We start from the raw sequence: 20,247 nt of genomic DNA, 5'->3' as shown, positions 1-20,247 counted from the left end.
CGCTAGGAGTCTCAGAAAATGGCAACCTAAGCAAGAACATGGTAAATAATTTTAGAAAAAATGTGGAATTGCACTTTTTTTTGCAATTTCACCGCACTTGGAATTTTTCCCCCATTTTCCAGTACGCTACATAATAAAATGAATGGTGTGATTCAAAAGTGCAACTCGTCCCGCAAAAATTAAGTCATCATATGGCTATACTGATGGGAAAAAAACAACAACTTATGGCTTTTGGAGGAAGGGGACGAAAAAAATGAAAAGAGCAAAACCGAAAAATTGAAAAGTCATGAAGGGGTTCAAAACAAAGAAGGAAAAAGAAAAACTACACATACTGTATGGGGTCTGGGTGTGTCCGGAAAAGTCCAAATCTAGCAAAATATAAAGCTTTTGAATTTGTTTAGTAAACACTGTAAATAGAAAAAATATAAATTGAAATGCCATAATTGCAAAGTATGCAATCACAAAGTCGCAACTATGCGAAAATTAAATCAGTAAAAACGTCAGTTCAGGGCACAAGAAACAAGCCATCACACAGCTCCATCGACCGAAAAATGAAAACCTTACAGGTCTCAGAAAATAATGACAAAAGCAAATGTATTTTTTTTTTCTTTAACCAAAGTCGATTTTTTTTTTAACACTTCAATAAATAAAAACAAAATGCATGGTTTGTATCTCCAGAATTGTACTGACTTGGAGAATCATATTACCAGCTCAAAATGAAAGCTGTAAAAAAGAAATCCAGAAAACAATTGTAGAAATATGTTATTTTGCCGAACTTAGAACTTTGTTCCTCTGTTCCAGGATTCAGAAAAGTACGGTACTTTGGCACAAATTTGTGAAAATAAACGGAAAAACTGATTTATTGTTGACGATTTCAAAAGGAATTACAGACTTGAAAGCCGACATTTCGGCCACTTATGGTCTTTCTCGAGGCCGCATGTGAGCAGGTGAACGCTGCGTGCATGTAATACGGACCTAGTCGCGCCGTGGTAGCTGTTTTCCAGTGTATAGAACGGATACATGGTAAAAAGAACTGCGTAATTTAACAGTACAACTCGTCCCACGTAAAACCAGCCCTCATACAGCTATGTCAGCAGGAAAGTAAAAAAATGATGGCTCTTGGAAGACGAGGAAAAAATGAAAGAAAATATAAAAGGGTATATATCGGAACATAGCCATTTTTTTTTTAACTGAAGTGTTTCATTACAAAAAAATACCGCTATTGAAATTTTTATGCACGGATCCTGTGTGTGAGATGATTTTACTATCAGGTAAGAGGACTAAAGTGGCGCTGGAAACAAAGAAGATGGGGATCAGTGAGTATATTATTACTGTACATCTACACTACATATCCATTCACACAGGGTTAGCACATACAAACGTGAACGGGACAGAAACAAGGCACAATGTAGTCAGAAATGATTGTGTGCTTATATGAATCTTCCCTACTGTATACCACGATAATAACTATTACTGAAAAGATCCCTTTTAAAGCGTAGCACTTACTTCAGGGCCTTAGTGTAGTCTTTAGCGTAATAATATTCTTCACCCATCTGTACCACTGTGAAAGAAAGAAAACAAGAGTTCCTCAAAGAGTGATCATATGTAATGGACATGCTTAAAGGGGTCGTCTGGTCACAAGACATTGGGGGTTGTCCGGTTTGCCCCTACAGATCAGCTGTAATAAGCTCGGGCCAGATGTGAACAGCGCCATTGTATGTGTAGCCGCCATGGTTGGGTACAATGCAGCGGCCACTACATACGGTTCAGCTCCATTCAATGCTTTACATCCCACCACCGGTGAAGGTACCGGGGGTCTGCACTCCACCAATCTGATACTAGTCTAAGGATAGGTCAGCAATATCTTGTGACTGCACAGCCCCATTAAATGTGAATTTTTTAGCATTATGTGGCAGATATTTCTCCCACTACATAACCCAGAAGGGACTTTAATAGGTAACTTGCCACAAATTGAAGCAGTTTTGGGAACAGTGCGGTTTCTGTAGCAAGCACTAATTCCGTGGCTAAAACTGCCCTTTATTAAATGTCGGCTTGGAAAAAAACAGCCGCACTCAGAGTTTAGATTTTCAAATGCAGAATCAAGTGACAATTTATTGTATTCACCACAGCAGCATAAAGGTGTTGTGGTAACGTTTTGGCCCCGTACTGGGCCTTTGTCAGACCTCACTTGTTGTAGAGATAATGGAAGGAGATACTGTAGTAAAGAAACAGGGGACACCGCAGTAGAAGGACAAACAATCACTGTGAGCAGGCTCCTATAGAGCTACTGGCGCTATGTGGAGGAGTGAGGCAAGGCTTGAGAGGGGGATGCGGTTCCAGTCCGGGCTGCGGGGCCCTGTGGTGATGTGGGTTATTAAATGTCGGACTTAGGTTAGCACTTACTCAGGTGGCTTTTCATCCGAGGGCATTTGTACTTCTTGAACTGCGCTACGGCATTGCTGAGGAGGCTGATAATAAGCTCCTAATCAAGAACACAAAAGATAAGTAATCGCCTCTAGCCAAAGCTTAGAAAGAACAGACGCAGCTCACCGAATGGACGACGTCACGCTCTTTTTGCTGCAGTGCGAGAATCCCGGCCTTCTCCTTCTCTGGATCAGAGAGATCAAAACCTGGATAGCAGATATAATAATTCATGACAAGTACTACTAATGGTGTCCGGCCACAAGACTCCAGCTGCCTCCTGTCACACACCCTGGAATAGAATGATGGAATCTTCTGCGTCACATACAATGTGATCGTCCCAACATTCCACATAAAGGCACATACAATGGGGGCTACACTACACTGTCATGGGGGTACCCTAAAAGATAACCAAGCACAGGCTGATCTCCAGCTGTGGCCCTGGGCCTCAAGTTAAAGGGAATCTATAATAAATAGTGATGAGTGAACATGCTGGGATAGGGTGTTATCTGAGCATGCTCAGGTGCTAACCGAGTGTCTTCGGCGTGCTCGAATACGACAGCCGCAACACATGCAGTGATTGCCTAACAGCCGCGGGCAATCGAACATATTATTCGAGCACGCTGAAGTAATTCCATTAGCACGTGAGCATGCTCAGATAACACCTTATCCCAGCACTTTCACTCATCACTAATAATAAATAAAAAACTGTTTAAATCAAGATTTTATATTAAATAAATAATATTAGTTGATATATTTCAATCTGAAGAATTCCACAAAAAAACATTATAGAGATCACTTTCTTCAAGGCTGGGTATACTATTGGTCAAATACCGGGTGTTTCGCCTGCTACTCACAGGGTGAGAGTTGAAAGTGGCACCATTTTGCTCTTTTAATCATTACAATTCAATTAATAAAAATAGAGCAAATGTAATAACTAAAATTTCTGTATATCCAGACTCCAAATATATAATCACAGATTCGCTAGCAGTGGGTCTGCACGTTCAGAGGTTAATCTTTGTATACCAAGAAGTTTGTCACCCCCCAAAATGCATACTAAATATACAAGCTCAACAGTGATTTAGTCTCCTCAATTTGCATTTTTGTGACCTCCATTCCTTTGAGTGACAGTGATCGCTTGCCCAGAGCGAGCGCTGCCTCATGCTGTGTGTCTGCACATGCGCACTGACACTGCCTGGTGCGCACTGACACTGCATGACGCACATGGTGTGGATGGGCGCAATCTCTTCTGAGGAAAATGTGCCTGAATGAAGATATGTTTGCATTTAAATTAAAGACATTTCCTCAGCTGCTGTTCCACAAAAGTGTACAGTGCTAGTATGATTGTTATAGGGGCTAAGTCTCCTCTATCACTAGTTTAATGTGCATTTTAGGGGTGACAAACGCCCTTTGAAGTCTAAGGACCCAATTCATTAGGACTGACGTTCTACAATTGAAGGTAAATCCGAACTTCATGGACGTCACCAAGTGTCTGAATGCAAAGCGGACTCACTTAATATTCCTTGTCTCCATGCCCTCTGTCCATAGAAGTCCAACACGTTATTAGGGGTCTCCAGAGGATCTGGACTGGGATATGCTACAGAGGACTAAGCATACAATACATGGAGAGAATGTAGAGACACTTCAACAATACAAAGGAACGACAAAGGAGACAAAAATAACCTTTAGGTTTTACAGAATGGTAACTTATCTATCTATAAAAGAGAAATATTGCAGAGAACAATGCCCTAAGCGCCCAGTACAGGAGAGCCATTATAAATCAGCTACATCATCATCTCTACATTCATAAAAGTAATCTGGACAATTATATAAAGAAGTATTTATCAAGTGAATAAAGCCATACATCATGGTTGCAGAGAAGGCTCGCTAGGTGCTTGCGCTCCTGGGCATAATATGCAGCCTGCTGGTAGTAAAATCCGGGATTCTGGGTTTGGATTGCCGTCAGCCCAAGCTTAATAGCCTCGTCAAACAAATCTCCAAATGCCTGAAATCTTTAAAAAACACAAAGAAAAAAACAAAATGTATAATATTAGCCTTCATAGAATATCCAATAATCAGCTAATGTAATCTGTAGAAAGCGCCATACTGTTTGGACATCCAGGCCGCGTGCTCGAAGGACAATTCAGCGCTGCCTATCTTCTTCTTACACAAATCGATGTGCTTTCTGAACTGTGCAATGGCGTCCAGAGGAGTGTTGTGCTGGAAACACAAGCGGCAGATCTGCAGCAGAGAGAATGATTCATGAATGATACCTAATCAGCTGTCTGATTGGCTTCAATGGTTATGCAACATCGTAATATCACGTGACCGCCATGAGAGACAACGCTGACATTGCAGGAATGGCGCTGGTCTGGGAGGCAAGTATTTGTTTTTTATTATTATATCTGGGGCACTCCAGCAGTGGACGGTCCCTTTAAAAGCAAAGTAATTTGAAAAGGTTATTAGAGAGGTCAAAGAAGATTTCAACCAAAGTTCCACAGATCCTTAAAGGGACACTGTCACCTGAATTTGGAGGGAACAATCTTCAGCCATGAAGCAGTAATCCTCCGCTCTCTACTACGTCCTGCTGTTCTATGTCTTCCAATGAAGACTATTCAGGCACAATTCTAAATGCTGGACTACATTTGTAAAAAGCGTGCGTGTATCTAGACTACAAAAATAGTGTAAAGATCCAGCGATACAAGACATGATAAAAAGCATCAAATAATGGACATGTGGTAATCCGGTTATGTACTTTTAAGGTTTAAAAGAGCCTTCATATAAAGCGGATATCCTGCGTTATGTATATCAAGGCCTAAGAGGCCAGTGTACGAATTAGGAGTTACGCCATTGCCCCTCATGCCCGGCACTAGGTATAAAACAGTAACCGGTTCACCTGGAGGATTCTAGAATTTCACAATTTTATGCACTGCAACATTTCTCTATCTAATTCTTGCTACAAGGGGCTGCCCGATGAAAGCAAGTTTTACCTATTCACAGGACAGGTGTTCACTTACTGATTAAAAGGCCACGTTCACATGTTCAGTATTTTACCTCAGTATTTGTAAGCCAAAACCATGGTAACACAAAACCCATTCTTAATTAAAATAAAGACACAAAGCCTCAAATTGGAAATCAATGGCCGTGGTGTTTATTCAGGGTGACATGAAATCAGTTAATTGAATATTACCAATAAATATCTTAATAATTAAATTAATACCAAGAATTTCATAAATTAAATAATACCAATAAATAACTGAAACAATCCACCCAATAGTTGGGCGATTTTACCCTCAAATAAACAACCACGACAAGGAAAGGAACGCAACAAAACAGTGAGGGCGGGCGGGATCTTCTCTCTTCATTAACGATATGAGGAAAACTGAGGGAAAACTGCCTATTTATATACAAGATTCTTCCCGGTTTTTTTACAGCTGACCAATGAAAAGGCATAAAAAGAGCGCCAACAAAAACCAGAAATAACCAGCTCATGTTACCACAGATTTACACATTAATAATTTAATCCTTACAATTCATATCAGAAACCATCCACATATAAAACAGGATTTTTGGTTGCTTACCGTAAAATCTGTTTCTTGGAGCCTCCATTGGGGGACACAGGAACCATGGGTGTATGCTGCTGCCACTAGGAGGCTGACACTATGCAAATAAAAAAGTTAGCTCCTCCTCTGCAGTGTACACCCCACCGACTGGCATTATACTCTTCAGTTAGTGAGAAAGCAGTAGGAGAAAAATAACAAGGTTGAAAAACCATAACCACAAACTTGAGAACTGTAAACGTGAGAACAGTCATAGAACATATAACAAAAACATTGGGAGGGAGCTGTGTCCCCCAATGGAGGCTCCAAGAAACAGATTTTACGGTAAGCAACCAAAAATCCTGTTTTCTTTATCGCCTCTCATTGGGGGACACAGGAACCATGGGACGTCCCAAAGCAGTCCCAAGGGCGGGAAAAACAGACTTCCATCAGGTCAGAGGACTCACCACTGCCGGCTGCAAGATCCTTCTGCCTAGGCTGGCGTCCGCCGAAGCGTAGGTATGGACCTTGTAAAACTTGGCGAACGTGTGGATGGAAGACCAGGTTGCCGCTTTACATAGCTGTAGGGCGGAAGCCCTGTGGTGCACCGCCCAGGAGGCGCCGACTGCCCGGGCGGAGCGAGCCTTGATCCCAGAGGGAGGCACTCTGTTCTTGACCAGGTAAGCCTCCAGAATAGCCGTTCTGATCCAGCGAGCGATAGTCGCCTTAGAAGCCGGCTGGTCTCTGCACGAGCCATCAGGAATGGCGAAAAGAGAATCCGTCTTCCGGAAAGTGGACGTTCTATCCAGATAGATCTTCACTGCCCTGACAAGGTCCAGCTTGTTCAACGATCGCTCCAGAAGATGAGTCGGAGCTGGACAAAAGGAAGGTAGAACGATGTCCTCGTTGAGGTGGAATGTGGAAACCACCTTAGGAAGAAAGGAAGGCGGAGGCCTGAGGACCACCTTGTCCTGGTGGATAACCAAGAAAGGAGGACGGCAAGAGAGAGCCGCCAACACGGAGACGCGGCGGATAGAAGTGATGGCCACAAGAAAGGCCACCTTCAAGACAGAACTGATAGGGAAACCTCCCTGAGAAGTTCAAAGGGGGGAACCCTCAGAACGTCCAGTACCAGGTTTAAATCCCATGTATCCACAGGGGCCCTGTACGGAGGGACCGCGTGGGCTACTCCTTGAAGGAAGGTCTTAACCTGTGGTCTGGAAGCTAAAGTCTTTTGAAAAAGGATGGAAAGCACAGAAACCTGGCCCTTCAGGGAACTAAGAGCATGGTCCGAATCCAGTCCTGCCTGAAGGAAAACCAAGATGGAAGGCAGGGAAAAGGACATAGGTGAAACGCGGTTGGACTCGCACCAACGGAAGTAAGCCTTCCAGGCACAATAGTAGATCCTGGAAGACGAAGGCTTCCGAGCCTGAATCATGGTGAAAATCACCCGGGCCGAAAGGCCGGACGCTCTTAGAACTGCGGTCTCAACAGCCACGCCGATAAACTGAGCGACTGAGAATTCGGGTGGGAGATCGGACCCTGAGACAGCAGATCGGGCCAGACTGGAAGGCGCCAGGGAGCGTCCGCGAGAAGATTGATGAGCTCCGCGAACCAAGCTGTCCAAGGCCAATCCGGGGCGATTAGAATGACCGGCATCCCTTCTGCTTTGATCTTTTTCAGCAGTTTGGGAAGCAAGGGAAGGGGTGGGAACAGGTAGGGCAGCCCGAACTGTGACCAAGGAATGGCCAGAGCGTCGACGTCCACTGCGAGAGGATCGCGAGACCTGGAGACGAACCGCGGAATCTTCCTGTTCGTTCGAGACGCCGTGAGGTCCACGTCCGGAGTCCCCCATCGAAGACAAATCTGATGGAAGACCTCCGGACCTAAGGACCATTCCCCTGCCGCGAGACCCTCGCGGCTGAGGAAGTCGGCGGCCCAATTGTCCACGCCGGGGATATGCACCGCGGATATCACCGGAACCGTTGCCTCTGCCCAAAGGAGAATCCTGGATACCTCGGCCAAGGCGCTCCGAGTTCCCCCCTGATGGTTGACATATGCCACCGCCGTGGCATTGTCCATCTGGATTCGGATAGGAAGGCCCCTGCGAATCCTTTCCCAGTGACGAAGGGACAGAAAAAAATGGCCCGGATCTCGAGGACATTGATCGGTAAGGTTGACTCTTGCGCTGACCAGCGGCCCTGTACAGTCAGGTGGCGAAACACTGCACCCCAGCCGAGCAGGCTGGCATCCGTCGTCACCACTTGCCAGTGAACTGGAAGGAAGGACCTGCCCTGGGACATGAGAGACCGTTTGACTCAGGGGGGGAGAGTCGGATCGGGCGGTCCATGGGGAAGACAGACCTGTTCCACTGAGACAGGATGGCTTGCTGAAGAGGTCGAGAATGAAATTGGGCGAAGGGAATCGCTTCCAATGTTGCTACCATCCTCCCCAAAACCTTCATGGCCGATCGGAGGGAGGGAGGCCGAGGGCCCTGGAGCACGCGTACGTCCTGACGAAGAATGGATCTCTTGACTTCGGGGAGAAAGACCCTGGTCCGACGGGTGTCGAAGAGCATGCCCAGAAAGATGATGCGCTGAGAAGGAATAAGACAGGACTTCTTCCGGTTGACCAACCACCTGAAAACGGGCTAGGGTATCAACGATGGACAGGCTTTCGTGGGCCTGAGAAAAGGACGGAGCCTTGATGAGGATGTCGTCGAGGTATGGAAAAAGACCCAGACCTCTGACCCTCAAGATGGCCATCAGTGCCGCCATGATCTTCGTGAAGACTCTTGGGGCGGTATGCAAGACCGAACGGCAGGGCGACGAACTGAAAGTGTTCCTGGAGCACCGTAAAGCGCAGGAATCGGTGATGTCCTGGAAATATCGGAACATGGAGGTAGACATCCTGAACATCTATGGAACACAGAAATTTGTGAGCCTCCATGGAAGCGATTACCGAACGAAGGGATTCCATCCTGAAGTGCTTTAGACGGACTCTCCTGTTCAGTAATTTGAGATCCAGAATGGGACGCACTCTGCCGTCTTTTTTCGGTACTACAAAAAGGTTTGAGTAGAAATCTGTGAACCGTTCTTTTTCTTGGACGGGAACGATTACCCCGGCTTTGAGGAGAGACGCGATGGCTGCGAAGAAACCCGGAACTAGAGCGGAATCTCTTGGAGGTCGGGATTCGAAGAAACGATCCCGGGGTCGAGAAAGGAACTCTATCTTGTATCCCGAGGATACAACTTCCCTGACCCAAGCGTCCTCTCCTGAGGAGATCCAGACGTCCCTGAAGAAGAGACGGCCGCCCAGCCTGGGAAGTGGCCTGGCTACTAGTCGAGTCATGCCGAGGAGGTCCTTCCAGTCCTGGACCTGGAGGATCTACCCTGGGAGTAGCGAGGAAGGAGTGGGCCTCAAGGATACCGTCTTCTCCTCTTGACGGCCTGTGGACTCTGTTGCTGCTGGGAGAAGGAATTTGATGCCGCGAAGCGCCAAAAGGACCGAAAAGACCAAAATTGACGTCTAGGAGGAGGGCGTCGAGGCTAGGCCTGGGGAAGAAGGGAACTCGTACCCCCTGTAGCGTCCTTAATGAGTTGGTCTAGCTTAGAACCAAAGAGACGAGACCCCTGAAAAGGAAGGCTGGTAAGGGACTTTTTAGAAGACAAATCCGCCTGCCAGGCCTTAAGCCAAACGGTTCGGCGGATGGCAACCGCGTTGCTGGACGCCTGAGCCGCACAAGACGCGGCGTCCAGGGAGGCGGAGACCAGATATTCACCCGCGTGAGAAATCTGGTAGGCAAGTTCCGCCAGCTGTCCGGATTGAACCCCGTCCAGGGTGCCCTGACGGAGCTGTTTGGCCCATTTGGAAATGGATTTTGAAACCCAAGTGAAAGCGAAGGCCGGGCAAAGACTAGCTGAGGCCGCCTCAAAGGCTGACTTCGCGAAAGATTCTATGACCCTATCGTTAGAATCTTTCAGCGATGCTCCGCTGGACAGTGGGAGAACCGTGTTGGTGGACAGTCTGGAAACTGGAGGGTCCACTGAAGGAGAAGCAGTCCAATTAGCGGTGAGCTCCGAAGAGAAGGGATATAACACGCCAAGTCGCTTTCCTCTCTGAAAGCGTCTGGTCGGGTTCGCTCTTTCTCTAGCCATAATCTCCTCGAATTCTGGGTGAGGAGCGAAAAACTTGGAAGGTGGTTTAGCCCGTCTAAACGAAACCGCCTGATCTGCGGGTTCCGTAGAGGACTCTTTGATGCCACAGGTTTGATTTATCGCTCCAATAAGATTCAGAACCATATCCCTCATGGTAGCGATTTGGTTCGAATCCAGCTCCGAAACATCCTCCGAGGGGACATCAGAGAACGCCTCGCCTGACTCAGGGGAGGAGGATCGGGAGGACGCCGACCGCAGAGGAGGACCGAGTGGCGAGATGGAACAAGAAGAGGACTCAGACCGGCGTTCCTGTCTGGACCTTTTGCGGCTAGCCGTGGATGGCTCGGACGGAATTTCCTGCGTCCCGCTGGCTACTGCGGGGGTCTGCAGGGGTAACCGATCCAGCACGGACACCAGGGTTTGAGACACCCGTGTTAAATCGGCCACCGATTGGGACAGAGAGGAGGCCCAGCCTAGGATGGGGGGGGATCACTCTCGGGTGGATCGCCCGGGGGATCCTGGGCAGTGGGAACAAACGGGTTGCTGCAGGACTGACATATGCAAAGTACTTGACTAAGACAGATGAGGAAGAAGCAGGAGGACGAGAGCGGCCCCCTTTAAGAGGTGGACATTTTGAGAAGGTCCCTGAAGAAAATGCCGGCGGGTTAGGGGACAGTGGGGCAGAGGGGATGTCAGTCTGCAGTGCAGCTACTCACGGACCCTGGTCCTGGAAGATGTTCCGCTTGCGGTGGGTCTCCGATGAAAGAAGGTGGAACTCCTGCCCTGAGGTGCTGTAGTCCTAGTGCGGTGGCGATGTGAGGGTCGCGCTGCGTGAGCACCTGCTCCTGAGGAGCGGTGAGGGCCCACAGACGTTGTCCCTGGAAGAAGGGGGCGGAGTCAGCAATAGAAGCGCCGGTGGGCAGGGCACGGAATGTCGGGCGGGAAAAAGCCCGCCCGCAGAAGCAGTAGTAGAGGAGCGCGGGACCGGAAGTAGGCCCCGGCCTAAGCCGGGACCTAAAGTAGAGGCCGGCGCCGCCGGAGAAGGGAACCGCGGCGCCGGAGCAGTGCACCGCAGGCACTGAGTAGAGCCGCCCAGGAAAGCGGAAGTGGCGGGGTCGCGGCGCCAGAAGTAGGCCCCGGCAGAAGCCGGGACCTAAATTAGAGGCTGGCGCCGCCGGAGAATCGTGGCGCCGGAGCGCCGCCGGAGAATCGCGGAGCCGGAGCGCCGCAGAAAGTAAGTGGCACGGCATCCTGCCAAGGATGCCGTGCAGACACAGGACACATTGTGGCCGCCGAGAAGTGAGACCGCAGGGGGGAGCGGCGCGGCAGCCTGCTAGGCTGAGACTCTATAAGGGAGACATTGTGGCTGTGCGGCCGCCAATGAAGGAGAGCTTAGGAGGAAAATGAGTTACAGCCCTTGTGGCTGTCCCTGGGATCCCTCTAAAATAAACGCCATGAGGGAGGACCGGGGGACATCTGGAGAAAAGATCCCGGGGGAATGGAGGGGAAATACTCACCTAAACATCCCACGCCGTTACTAACCTGAGGGGAATGAGACGTCCATGGAGCTGTGATGGACGTCCTCGTCTCCTCCGACCGACAGGCTCTGGTAGGCGAGTGGGTGGGGGACGGGGCCAGGACCGGACTTCTGAGCACGCTTGTGTGCTAGGATCTTGGTCCTGGAGAGGGATCTATGAGGATACGGGGTGGCAGTACACGCCGTACTCATAGTCCGCTTTGTGGGACTACAGGTGTGACTGCTCACCCTGTATCCCTTCCGAAAAAAACCTGAAAGAAAACGACGCACATTGAGGTAGATAAGGGTCTAATAAAAGACCCGTGTCCACCTCCTACTGACACTAAGCTAAAACTGAAGAGTATAATGCCAGTCGGTGGGGTGTACACTGCAGAGGAGGAGCTAACTTTTTTATTTGCATAGTGTCAGCCTCCTAGTGGCAGCAGCATACACCCATGGTTCCTGTGTCCCCCAATGAGAGGCGATAAAGAAAACAAAGTGATATTAAAGTAAGAAATGAACAAATAAACTGTAGAGTCTGTGTTCCCATGAGACCTCCCCGAATACTTGGCTTCAGGGGAAGGCTTCCAGGAGTGGGTGATAAAGTGGTGACGTGTTTCTATTATACTTTTCCTGATTGTTCCACTCCTGATTCTGACTTACAAATACTCATCATGTGAAAGTGGCCTAAGGGTCTGAACGCCGAGTCCCATAACGATCAGCAAAGCGGGGCAGATTAATCTCGGTTACAAAAGTCTCTATGAAGGTTCTGGAAAGATCTGAGCAGAGTGCTCAGCAGCCTGCTTTGGGAATGAACGCTGCAGCGGTCGAACCTGCGCCCTGCCATTCCATTCTAGCAGGGGTGATAAACACGGCCCCTTTTGCCTATCAGTTCATGTCCCAGCGGTCGGACCTCCACAGATCAACAAGTAATCACGTATCCTGTTGATAGGTGATTACTTGTTTTCACTGAACAACCCATTTACACACTAGCAATAACCGGCCAGGGTGATTTTAATAAAAAAATTAATAAATACAGAAAACACCATTAATGACAGATTATCTGAGTGCCACCATTGGAATGATCTGTATTAAGGACACGATTGATAAATGTGAATGCTGCCTGTAGCACCAGACACAGTAGGGAATGCTGCATAGCACAAGGATGTCCTGAAAGTCATTGCTCAGAGCGGAGAAGTTTCCTCCCTGCCGACATCATCCTCCTCAAGGAAACGGCCATCATATCCTTAACAAGCAGAACGTTTAGACTTCATAGAGATGACAACTCAGTGACCTGTAACGTCTTATTTGCAGCTTTCCGTAAGCCGCCTCACCTTATAGTTTATGAATCCGGCCATAGTCTTTATTTCCAGCATATTTGTTTCATGAGCCCTCAGTTCATGCACCAAGTTATATGCAGTCCTGTAATTCCTAAATATAGAAATATTTGGTGAAAATGAATTAAATGGACACTGTAAATATTCATCCAAACACCGACCCAGATAGGAAAAATACGATTTACCTGTGCTCCACAACTACATGATAATGGTGGGAGTGTAAGAGTGTGATAAGCCCACTCCCTTTAATTACGGGAGGGCTGCACCTTTCTCCCTCCTGGTAACCGATCAGGTTTAGATAAATGGGTTGCTGGTGCATTGGGAAAAGACACACGAGCTGTGCAGTGCGAGAAGAGGAGACGGCGAGATGAACTTAAAGGGGAGTCTTGAATTTGACCGACACCAAGTTTCGGTTACAGACTGAAGACTTCAACGGGTAAGGTACTCTGGTATGGTTTCAGAATAATCCAGAGCTGAAAACCGGTTAATTCCATTCAAACATAAGACTCGCCTTTAAAGCACAATCTGGTCATCCCTTCTTCCCGTGGCGGACGCCGCATGTCTTTTGCTGACGTAGCAGTAACCCATAAATGATAATAATGGCCCCCAGCAGATAAGTACACCTGGGGAGGATGGGGGCACAACATCACATAGGGACAGTTCTGGAAGGTGCTTACTTCAAGGCATTCTGGGTATCTTGCTTCAGCTCACTGAAGAACGCAATCTTGAACTGATGCCTTACAAACAGCAGCTGTAAGATAGATATAAAAATGTGATAAATTGGGTCAAAAGAAAATTAAATAAAAACACAATTGTCAGGCATTAAGTTTAAAAAGAAAAAATGAGACAGAGCGCTAAAGTAAAGGCGTGGATTCTAGAGAAGACACCAGGACTGCGCCCGTCCCCAGCCTAGCTAAAGAACAATGGTGAAAAAGACTTTTCTGAGCTGTATACAATGTAAAACACCAGATTCATTACACACTGTAGATGATGGGTCCCCAGCCTGGGCTCATGGGGCCACGATTTGTGGTTGGCCGACAGTTTGTGCAGTTAGCTCCAGGTCGGACAAACACGTCTCAATAATGCAGGAAGGTGAAAAATATGAAAAACTGGAGATAGGATGATACTGCCGGTTACATGAGACGCCTTAAGATGGATGCAATAGTGTGGGGAGCTTGGTGCAAGAGTACGGAATGGGGGTAAGGCTAGGACCCCTGAATGTGAGTATACAGCCTATAAAGGAGGGAGGCACAAGGTCTCAGTGGGGAAGCTGTGGATGTTGTTATACTGGTAATGGGGGGCTCTTGATGTCACTACACTGGGGGTGCACAGGATGTTTCTTGCACTTTCTCTTAGAGCTGAATACGACTTTCTAAAAGTAAGAAAGTTTGGTCACCGCCGCATTAGACAATATGAAGACAAGGAAAATGGTGTGCACTCAAGTCAGGGACAAGGAGGTGCTGGTAAACTGACCGTGAGGTCAAGTCAATCATTCAAAAAAGATTACCGCACACTCAAGACTGGTAAGATGCAAAAGGTGTATGCCAATTTTATTGAAGAAAACAAAACAAAAAAGAAGTGGTTGCCACATTCATATTCATTTGAAATAGACAAAAACCCGACGTTTCGACCCTCCCGGGTCTTACTCATGGGGTTACTCAAGTCCTTTGACATAGATGCATAATAGTGGCAGTGGTAGGGGGTGTACGACCGATCCCTTGTTAAGGCACAACCTTATAATAAAGCCAGTCCGGGCAGAAGTGTCCCGGGAGCACAGAATCTGGGTGGTGAGGGCCGTTAGACACCTAGTCCCCACACACAGTGGGGAGTGGGGAGACCCGGGTCTCCCCCAGGACATCGCAGCAAGGCGCAGGATGCGCCGCTAATCCTCCCAGGGACCCTTTTCAGACCCACTAGGTGTCTAACGGCCCTCACCACCCAGATTCTGTGCTCCCGGGACACTTCTGCCCGGACTGGCTTTATTATAAGGTTGTGCCTTAACAAGGGATCGGTCGTACACCCCCTACCACTGCCACTATTATGCATCTATGTCAAAGGACTTGAGTAACCCCATGAGTAAGACCCGGGAGGGTCGAAACGTCGGGTTTTTGTCTATTTCAAATGAATATGAATGTGGCAACCATTTCTTTTTTGTTTTGTTTTCTTCAATAAAATTGGCATACACCTTTTGCATCTTACCAGTCTTGAGTGTGCGGTAATCTTTTTTGAAGCATTAGACAACATAACGTACCTCACTCTTATCTGCAGATGGTTCCATTCTAACCAATGATCTTGCCTTCTCCCAAGGACGAGGTAAGCGCCATACAAACGTCTTGTGTTACTACTGAGATCTTCAGAGTGGCAATGGCAAACAATCTGACTATACCCGTACCTGATGGGTGGTTTTATTCAAGAACTCCTTGTGAGATTTTATCCTCCGGATTTCAGTGTAGTAGTAGGTTTGTGCATGTTCATAAAAGGCGTTCTCTAATCTACGTGGAGACAATCAGGGAAAGTTATTACTCATGTCAGGCCTCAGGAAATATAGAAACTGCATGGAAATGACTGTCCAGGGATTGGTATATGTAGGCCAACACTGCCCAAAGGGGTAATATTCCATCCCCCGCACCGACAAGATAGTGCTTCAAGGTACTCTGCTGGTCTCCTTTAACCTGATTCCATCAATCATGTGACATGTGGACACATGCCTGCTGCAGCCAATCATTGGTTGGCTGCAGCTGTCCAGCACGGTAATCAGATGCAGGAAACTACACAAGCTAGAGCATAAATAAGGTGCAATGTATAATACTGTCAGACTGAAAGAGAGATAATACTCCCATCTCTGCTAGTAATAAGTCACACGGGGGAAAGTCAGCGCAGCATATAGTCACATACCGGATTATGTAGCCCACCAGGTGGTCCGTGTGAGGCAGCACAAACAGTGACTTCCCGGAAAGGTCGCAGGCATTGCACAGGGCGGCAGCTCTTTCAGAAGCAATGAGATCTTCCCCTGCACATGGGAACAGAAAGTGATGCCATCAATAGTTAATGGGGTTCTCTGGTGAAAAAAGTTATCACCTATCTACATGATGGTAGGGGCCCGACTGGTCAGCAGAATGGGCACTTCTGTCCCTGATGTGCAACTTTCATCCCCACTTTGAGTGAAGCGGCAGGTCTGACTACCGACTACCAATTTCCTAAGGAATGAATGGAGCGGTGGCTTGAGCAATACACTGCTGCTATACTTCGGATAGGTGATAATTTGCTTTCATAAGACAACTCCTTTAAAAAGAATTAACAAGTCGTCCTGGTAGATATTACTGACCCCCATACTCAGTCACACTTTCACTTCTACACCTGTACTTTAGCGCACACATATTTCATACACATCACAAGCGTGCACACAGTAATATATGCTCGCTGTAGTCTGTAATAACCCCAGCAGACGTTCTGTATCAGTACACAGCTATGGCTCCATACCTGGTGGTAAAGGCGTCTTCTTCTGAATGAGGACCACGGCCACCTTTGTGTTTCTTCCCTGCAAGCTTTGCCTGTGGTACAGATATAGAACGCGACACTGATAATCTTAGTGTACAATGCAGCAATTATATATACAACTAGAGCAATAAATGGTAGACAAGAATGGCAGATTGTTCACACATGCCAGGGTCATCTGTTTTGTATCACATATGCTATAGTGACCTATACACGACATATTCTGGGGGTGTAAATCTTATAGGAGCTTACTGCATCATCACCTTTGATTGGTGGAGGTCCAAGTGCTGAGACCCTCATCAATCTCTAGGAATAAAATGGCTTCTTGGTCTCCTTGAAGCGCTGTGTGCAGTATGCGGGAAGTAGACTATACAAGGATTACCCTCTCTCCCCCAAAGAGAGCATTTGTAGTCTCAGCACCCAAACCCCCCCAAATATAAACCTCTAGCGTATCCCTAAGTTTTTTGCTTATAAATGCAGGATATTATTTATTATGCTCTGGTTACATAGCGCTATCACATTCTGTAGCGCTTTACAGACATTATCGGCACTGTCCCCATTGGGGCTCACAATCTAGATTCCCCGTCATGAGGTCTCAGGAGAACCAGAAGAAAGCCACGCACACATGATGAAGACATACAAACTATTTGCAGACGTTATTCTGGATGGAGTACACCTTAAGGAACTGAAAAAGACAGGATGAAAGTTTTGACATCATTCAGGAAAGGAAAAAAAGAAAAGAAAAAGAAACTGGTGCAAAAAATTCCAGAATGATAGAATTAGTATATAAAGACATACCGGTATGTGTGAATGAAACAATATGTGGCAGCAGCTAAAATCCCGTCCTGATCTACCCCCGCTTACATAAGGATTCCTGACATGAGACCCTGTGTATGCCCATTGGGCCATATAGGCGTATACAGGGTATTCCGACCGTTGTACCCCCTCTACATGCCGGTAAGGTGGAGCCGGTGTATCCATACATCCCATGGGCAGCATGCATCTGAATGGCAGCCATGTAATGCCTCTAATGCAGGCACACACGAGTCAGTTGGCAGAGGATGGGACCAGCCAGACGCACTGGGGCAGAGAATCCACACAGACTCTAGAATGTCCAGATTCCGGCTTCCATCATCTTTACCTTACAATTTCCACTCGGGTCGCACATTCGGACTGCTTCTCCTTCCACTGCCCTTCATCCCAGTCAAGTTCATAAAACACGACGACTAGGGCCGGCACAAGGTTAAGGTGTTTATTCATCCAGCCAGTCTTAAGGATTCCTTTGGGGATGTACCATTCATACGACGTTCTCTAAAGGAAGCAGAGCTGCCGTTATGAACGTTTACACTTATGGCCTCACACAATATATCCGTCATTCAGAACATCTGACTCGCGTCTACGTCTCATTTACTATAGTATTTAGTGGCAGCTAACTGGCTGTGTCAAATGGGCAAGCTCTGATTAGTGACTGTCTCTACGCCGTGCTTTACACTGCAGCGCTCCCTATCCAGACAGGGAATCAGTCATACTGAAATATTTGGCATTACAGCGAGAATATGAAGATTATGAACTAGAAGTCACCCGAGCTCCAGTGACAAACAGATTGTAGCCGCCATTGTTGGGTTACGTTGACACGGGACAGATAAGCTTCCATAGTGAAATCCACCCGGCGTCATGCACACGTCACACTGCACGTTCTACCTTTGGTCGGCATTTGGGGTATTCGTGATCTCCGGGTAGCACTTTGAAAGAGATGGGTACGCGGTCCGCTCGTCTATTTGCACAAAACGCGTCCCAAATGGCGCGATGAACAGCGTTATATGTCACATCTAGGCCGGTGAGGGTCACAAAGGCCATAGGACGGCAGCATAACTCCACAGGAAAATCCCACTGTGTGGGGCTCATTTTGGAACTCGAAAGACCTGAGAGATAAAGAAAGAGAAAACCCGAATTGTATTTATTTGTGCAGGAAACATACCAGAAACGCATGAAATGGATTATTGGGATTATTGATCTATGATATGAATGCTGAATGGTAAGAATGAGCCTTCGATAGAAGGGATTGGATCGAGTTTGGAAGTTGTCTGGAGGGAAAATAGCGCAAATAGGGTCTAATCCGACATTGAAATTAAATAACAGAGTATGATCTGATCCGCAGGACGATGTGTCTCGAAACGTTCAGCTGCTGCGAATCCGCGGATCGTTCGACCAACTCAAATAAAGACATGGAACATTCGTGGGGTTGTTTCGTGCTGCTGATTATTGAAAACGTCAAGTACCAGGAAATATTAAGTATTAAGCATGTGGTTTTATTCTATGCATTTCGCGTATCTATGTGGTTGTTTCTGAAGAAGAGTGTCATACTTTGAAACGCGTCAAATAAAACTGCATGTTTATTGCTTCCTGGGACTTGATGTCTTCAGTGATCAGCAGCATGATACAACTCTACAGAAGTTCCATATCTTCATCCCTATCGAGAATGGTACTCCGCAATTACCAAAAGCCCCGTGCAGAACGAATGGAGCGGTGCTGAGCACGCTGGACCTGCACGTCATTAAGAGGGAGCTCTGCGGAGCCCCCCTCTCAGTGCTGGTGGGGGTCCAAGTAGTCAGCAATCTATTACCTTTCTTTTATATATAACTTGAGAACACGGCATCACACCTATAAAATCTACACCAGAGATCGACACCCTGCTGCAGATTTATCTATGCAACGGCTCCTAGTCACCCTGGTCAGCGAGTAGTATAATAGCCTCTTTACACGGGCCGACCCCACATCACATACGCTCTGACCAACCTGCAATAGATCGCTCAGTGCACCTAGGCGGCCATAATTCACGGCAGCACGGGTCTTGTTTTCAGACTAGGATACTTTGTGCAGCACATAAGATAATATCACCAGCTTGGCTCGTTCGTCGGTTCATTGGCCGCTGTTTACACTGCCAGATTATCACGATACGAATGATGCTAGGAAGGCTCATTCACGGTGATCCTTCAGTATTAATACACCCGTACACTTAAAGGGATATTCCAGCCGGAAGGATTCATCAGCTATATACTGTGTGATATACTTTATCGGTGAGGGTCTCCTCATCCTGGATCCTTCTTCCATTAGGACACCAGTGCCACAGACCTGGGACAGAGCAGAAAGGCTCCTCTACCTCTGTGGCTGGAGGAAAGGGGCTCAGGTTCTGCAGTCCTGTTTACCTGTGGGGTCCTAATAGTCACAGATCTTGGGGCCCCGGAGTGTCAGCACCCCTGTGATGTGACCATGCAGCCATCAATCAGGGGAGATAATGAACATTCCCCATAGTGCACCCTGCCCGCTGTATACCCTGCACCTGTGACGTCAGAGCTCCCGCACTGTACAGCTGATATGTGGCGGCGTAGCCCACGGACGTACAGATGTGCTGGGGCTGCGGCTTCAGTACATGTCTCCTCCCGGGCCGGAGATGCTCAGGATGCGACCACCCCGGATACACCACGCTCAGCGGTCACTGACAGCCCCGGAACACAGCGCTGTCCCTGCTCAGTCAGCTGATGCCCCGCACAGCCTGCCGGGAACGTTCTGTGAACCTGCTGTCGCCATCTTTATTTTGGGCACACTATATTTTCTACTGACGTATCGTTTCTTGCAGCAGAGACAAGGACTTTCTTGTAGATGCAGTGGGTTTTTATTTATTTTTAAGAAAATTACCCATTATCTCACGCAATCCTTGCGACTTGTGGACTTTTCCTTCTACTAAAATGTCCAGTGCAAGCAGTGTATTAATGGTCGCGCGC

The 20,247-nt window shown here is 47.4% G+C and overlaps 1 protein-coding gene across 4 annotated transcripts in view; it reads right to left on the bottom strand.

Annotated features, from left to right (window-relative positions):
- Nucleotides 1-19,995, bottom strand: part of TRAPPC11 (trafficking protein particle complex subunit 11) — a 56,174-nt gene extending 36,179 nt beyond the window's left edge. The window contains exons 1-14 of one of the 4 annotated variants that reach the window (XM_069744286.1): nt 19,806-19,995; nt 18,167-18,387; nt 17,607-17,776; nt 16,451-16,521; nt 15,866-15,980; nt 15,363-15,462; nt 13,648-13,721; nt 12,968-13,064; nt 4,529-4,662; nt 4,286-4,433; nt 3,935-4,028; nt 2,551-2,630; nt 2,404-2,482; nt 1,507-1,561 (exon numbers count right to left, since the gene is read on the bottom strand). In XM_069744286.1, the coding sequence (XP_069600387.1) occupies nt 1,507-1,561; nt 2,404-2,482; nt 2,551-2,630; nt 3,935-4,028; nt 4,286-4,433; nt 4,529-4,662; nt 12,968-13,064; nt 13,648-13,721; nt 15,363-15,462; nt 15,866-15,980; nt 16,451-16,521; nt 17,607-17,776; nt 18,167-18,370 (1,421 nt within the window). In that variant the 5' untranslated portion in view covers nt 18,371-18,387; nt 19,806-19,995. Of the gene's footprint in view, nt 1-1,506; nt 1,562-2,403; nt 2,483-2,550; nt 2,631-3,934; nt 4,029-4,285; nt 4,434-4,528; nt 4,663-12,967; nt 13,065-13,647; nt 13,722-15,362; nt 15,463-15,865; nt 15,981-16,450; nt 16,522-17,606; nt 17,777-18,166; nt 18,388-19,671; nt 19,775-19,798 lie in introns of those variants that run through there. The other 3 variants (XM_069744287.1, XM_069744289.1, XM_069744290.1) reach the window with 3 other exon arrangements.
- Between the last annotated feature and the right edge of the window lie 252 nt (nt 19,996-20,247).

This window comes from Ranitomeya imitator, chromosome 1 (assembly GCF_032444005.1).
Source record: "Ranitomeya imitator isolate aRanImi1 chromosome 1, aRanImi1.pri, whole genome shotgun sequence".
In the NCBI taxonomy this organism is placed as follows: domain Eukaryota; kingdom Metazoa; phylum Chordata; class Amphibia; order Anura; family Dendrobatidae; genus Ranitomeya; species Ranitomeya imitator.
The sequence above is the reverse complement of the archived record's forward strand: the minus strand, read 5'-3'. Positions and strand labels throughout refer to the sequence as shown.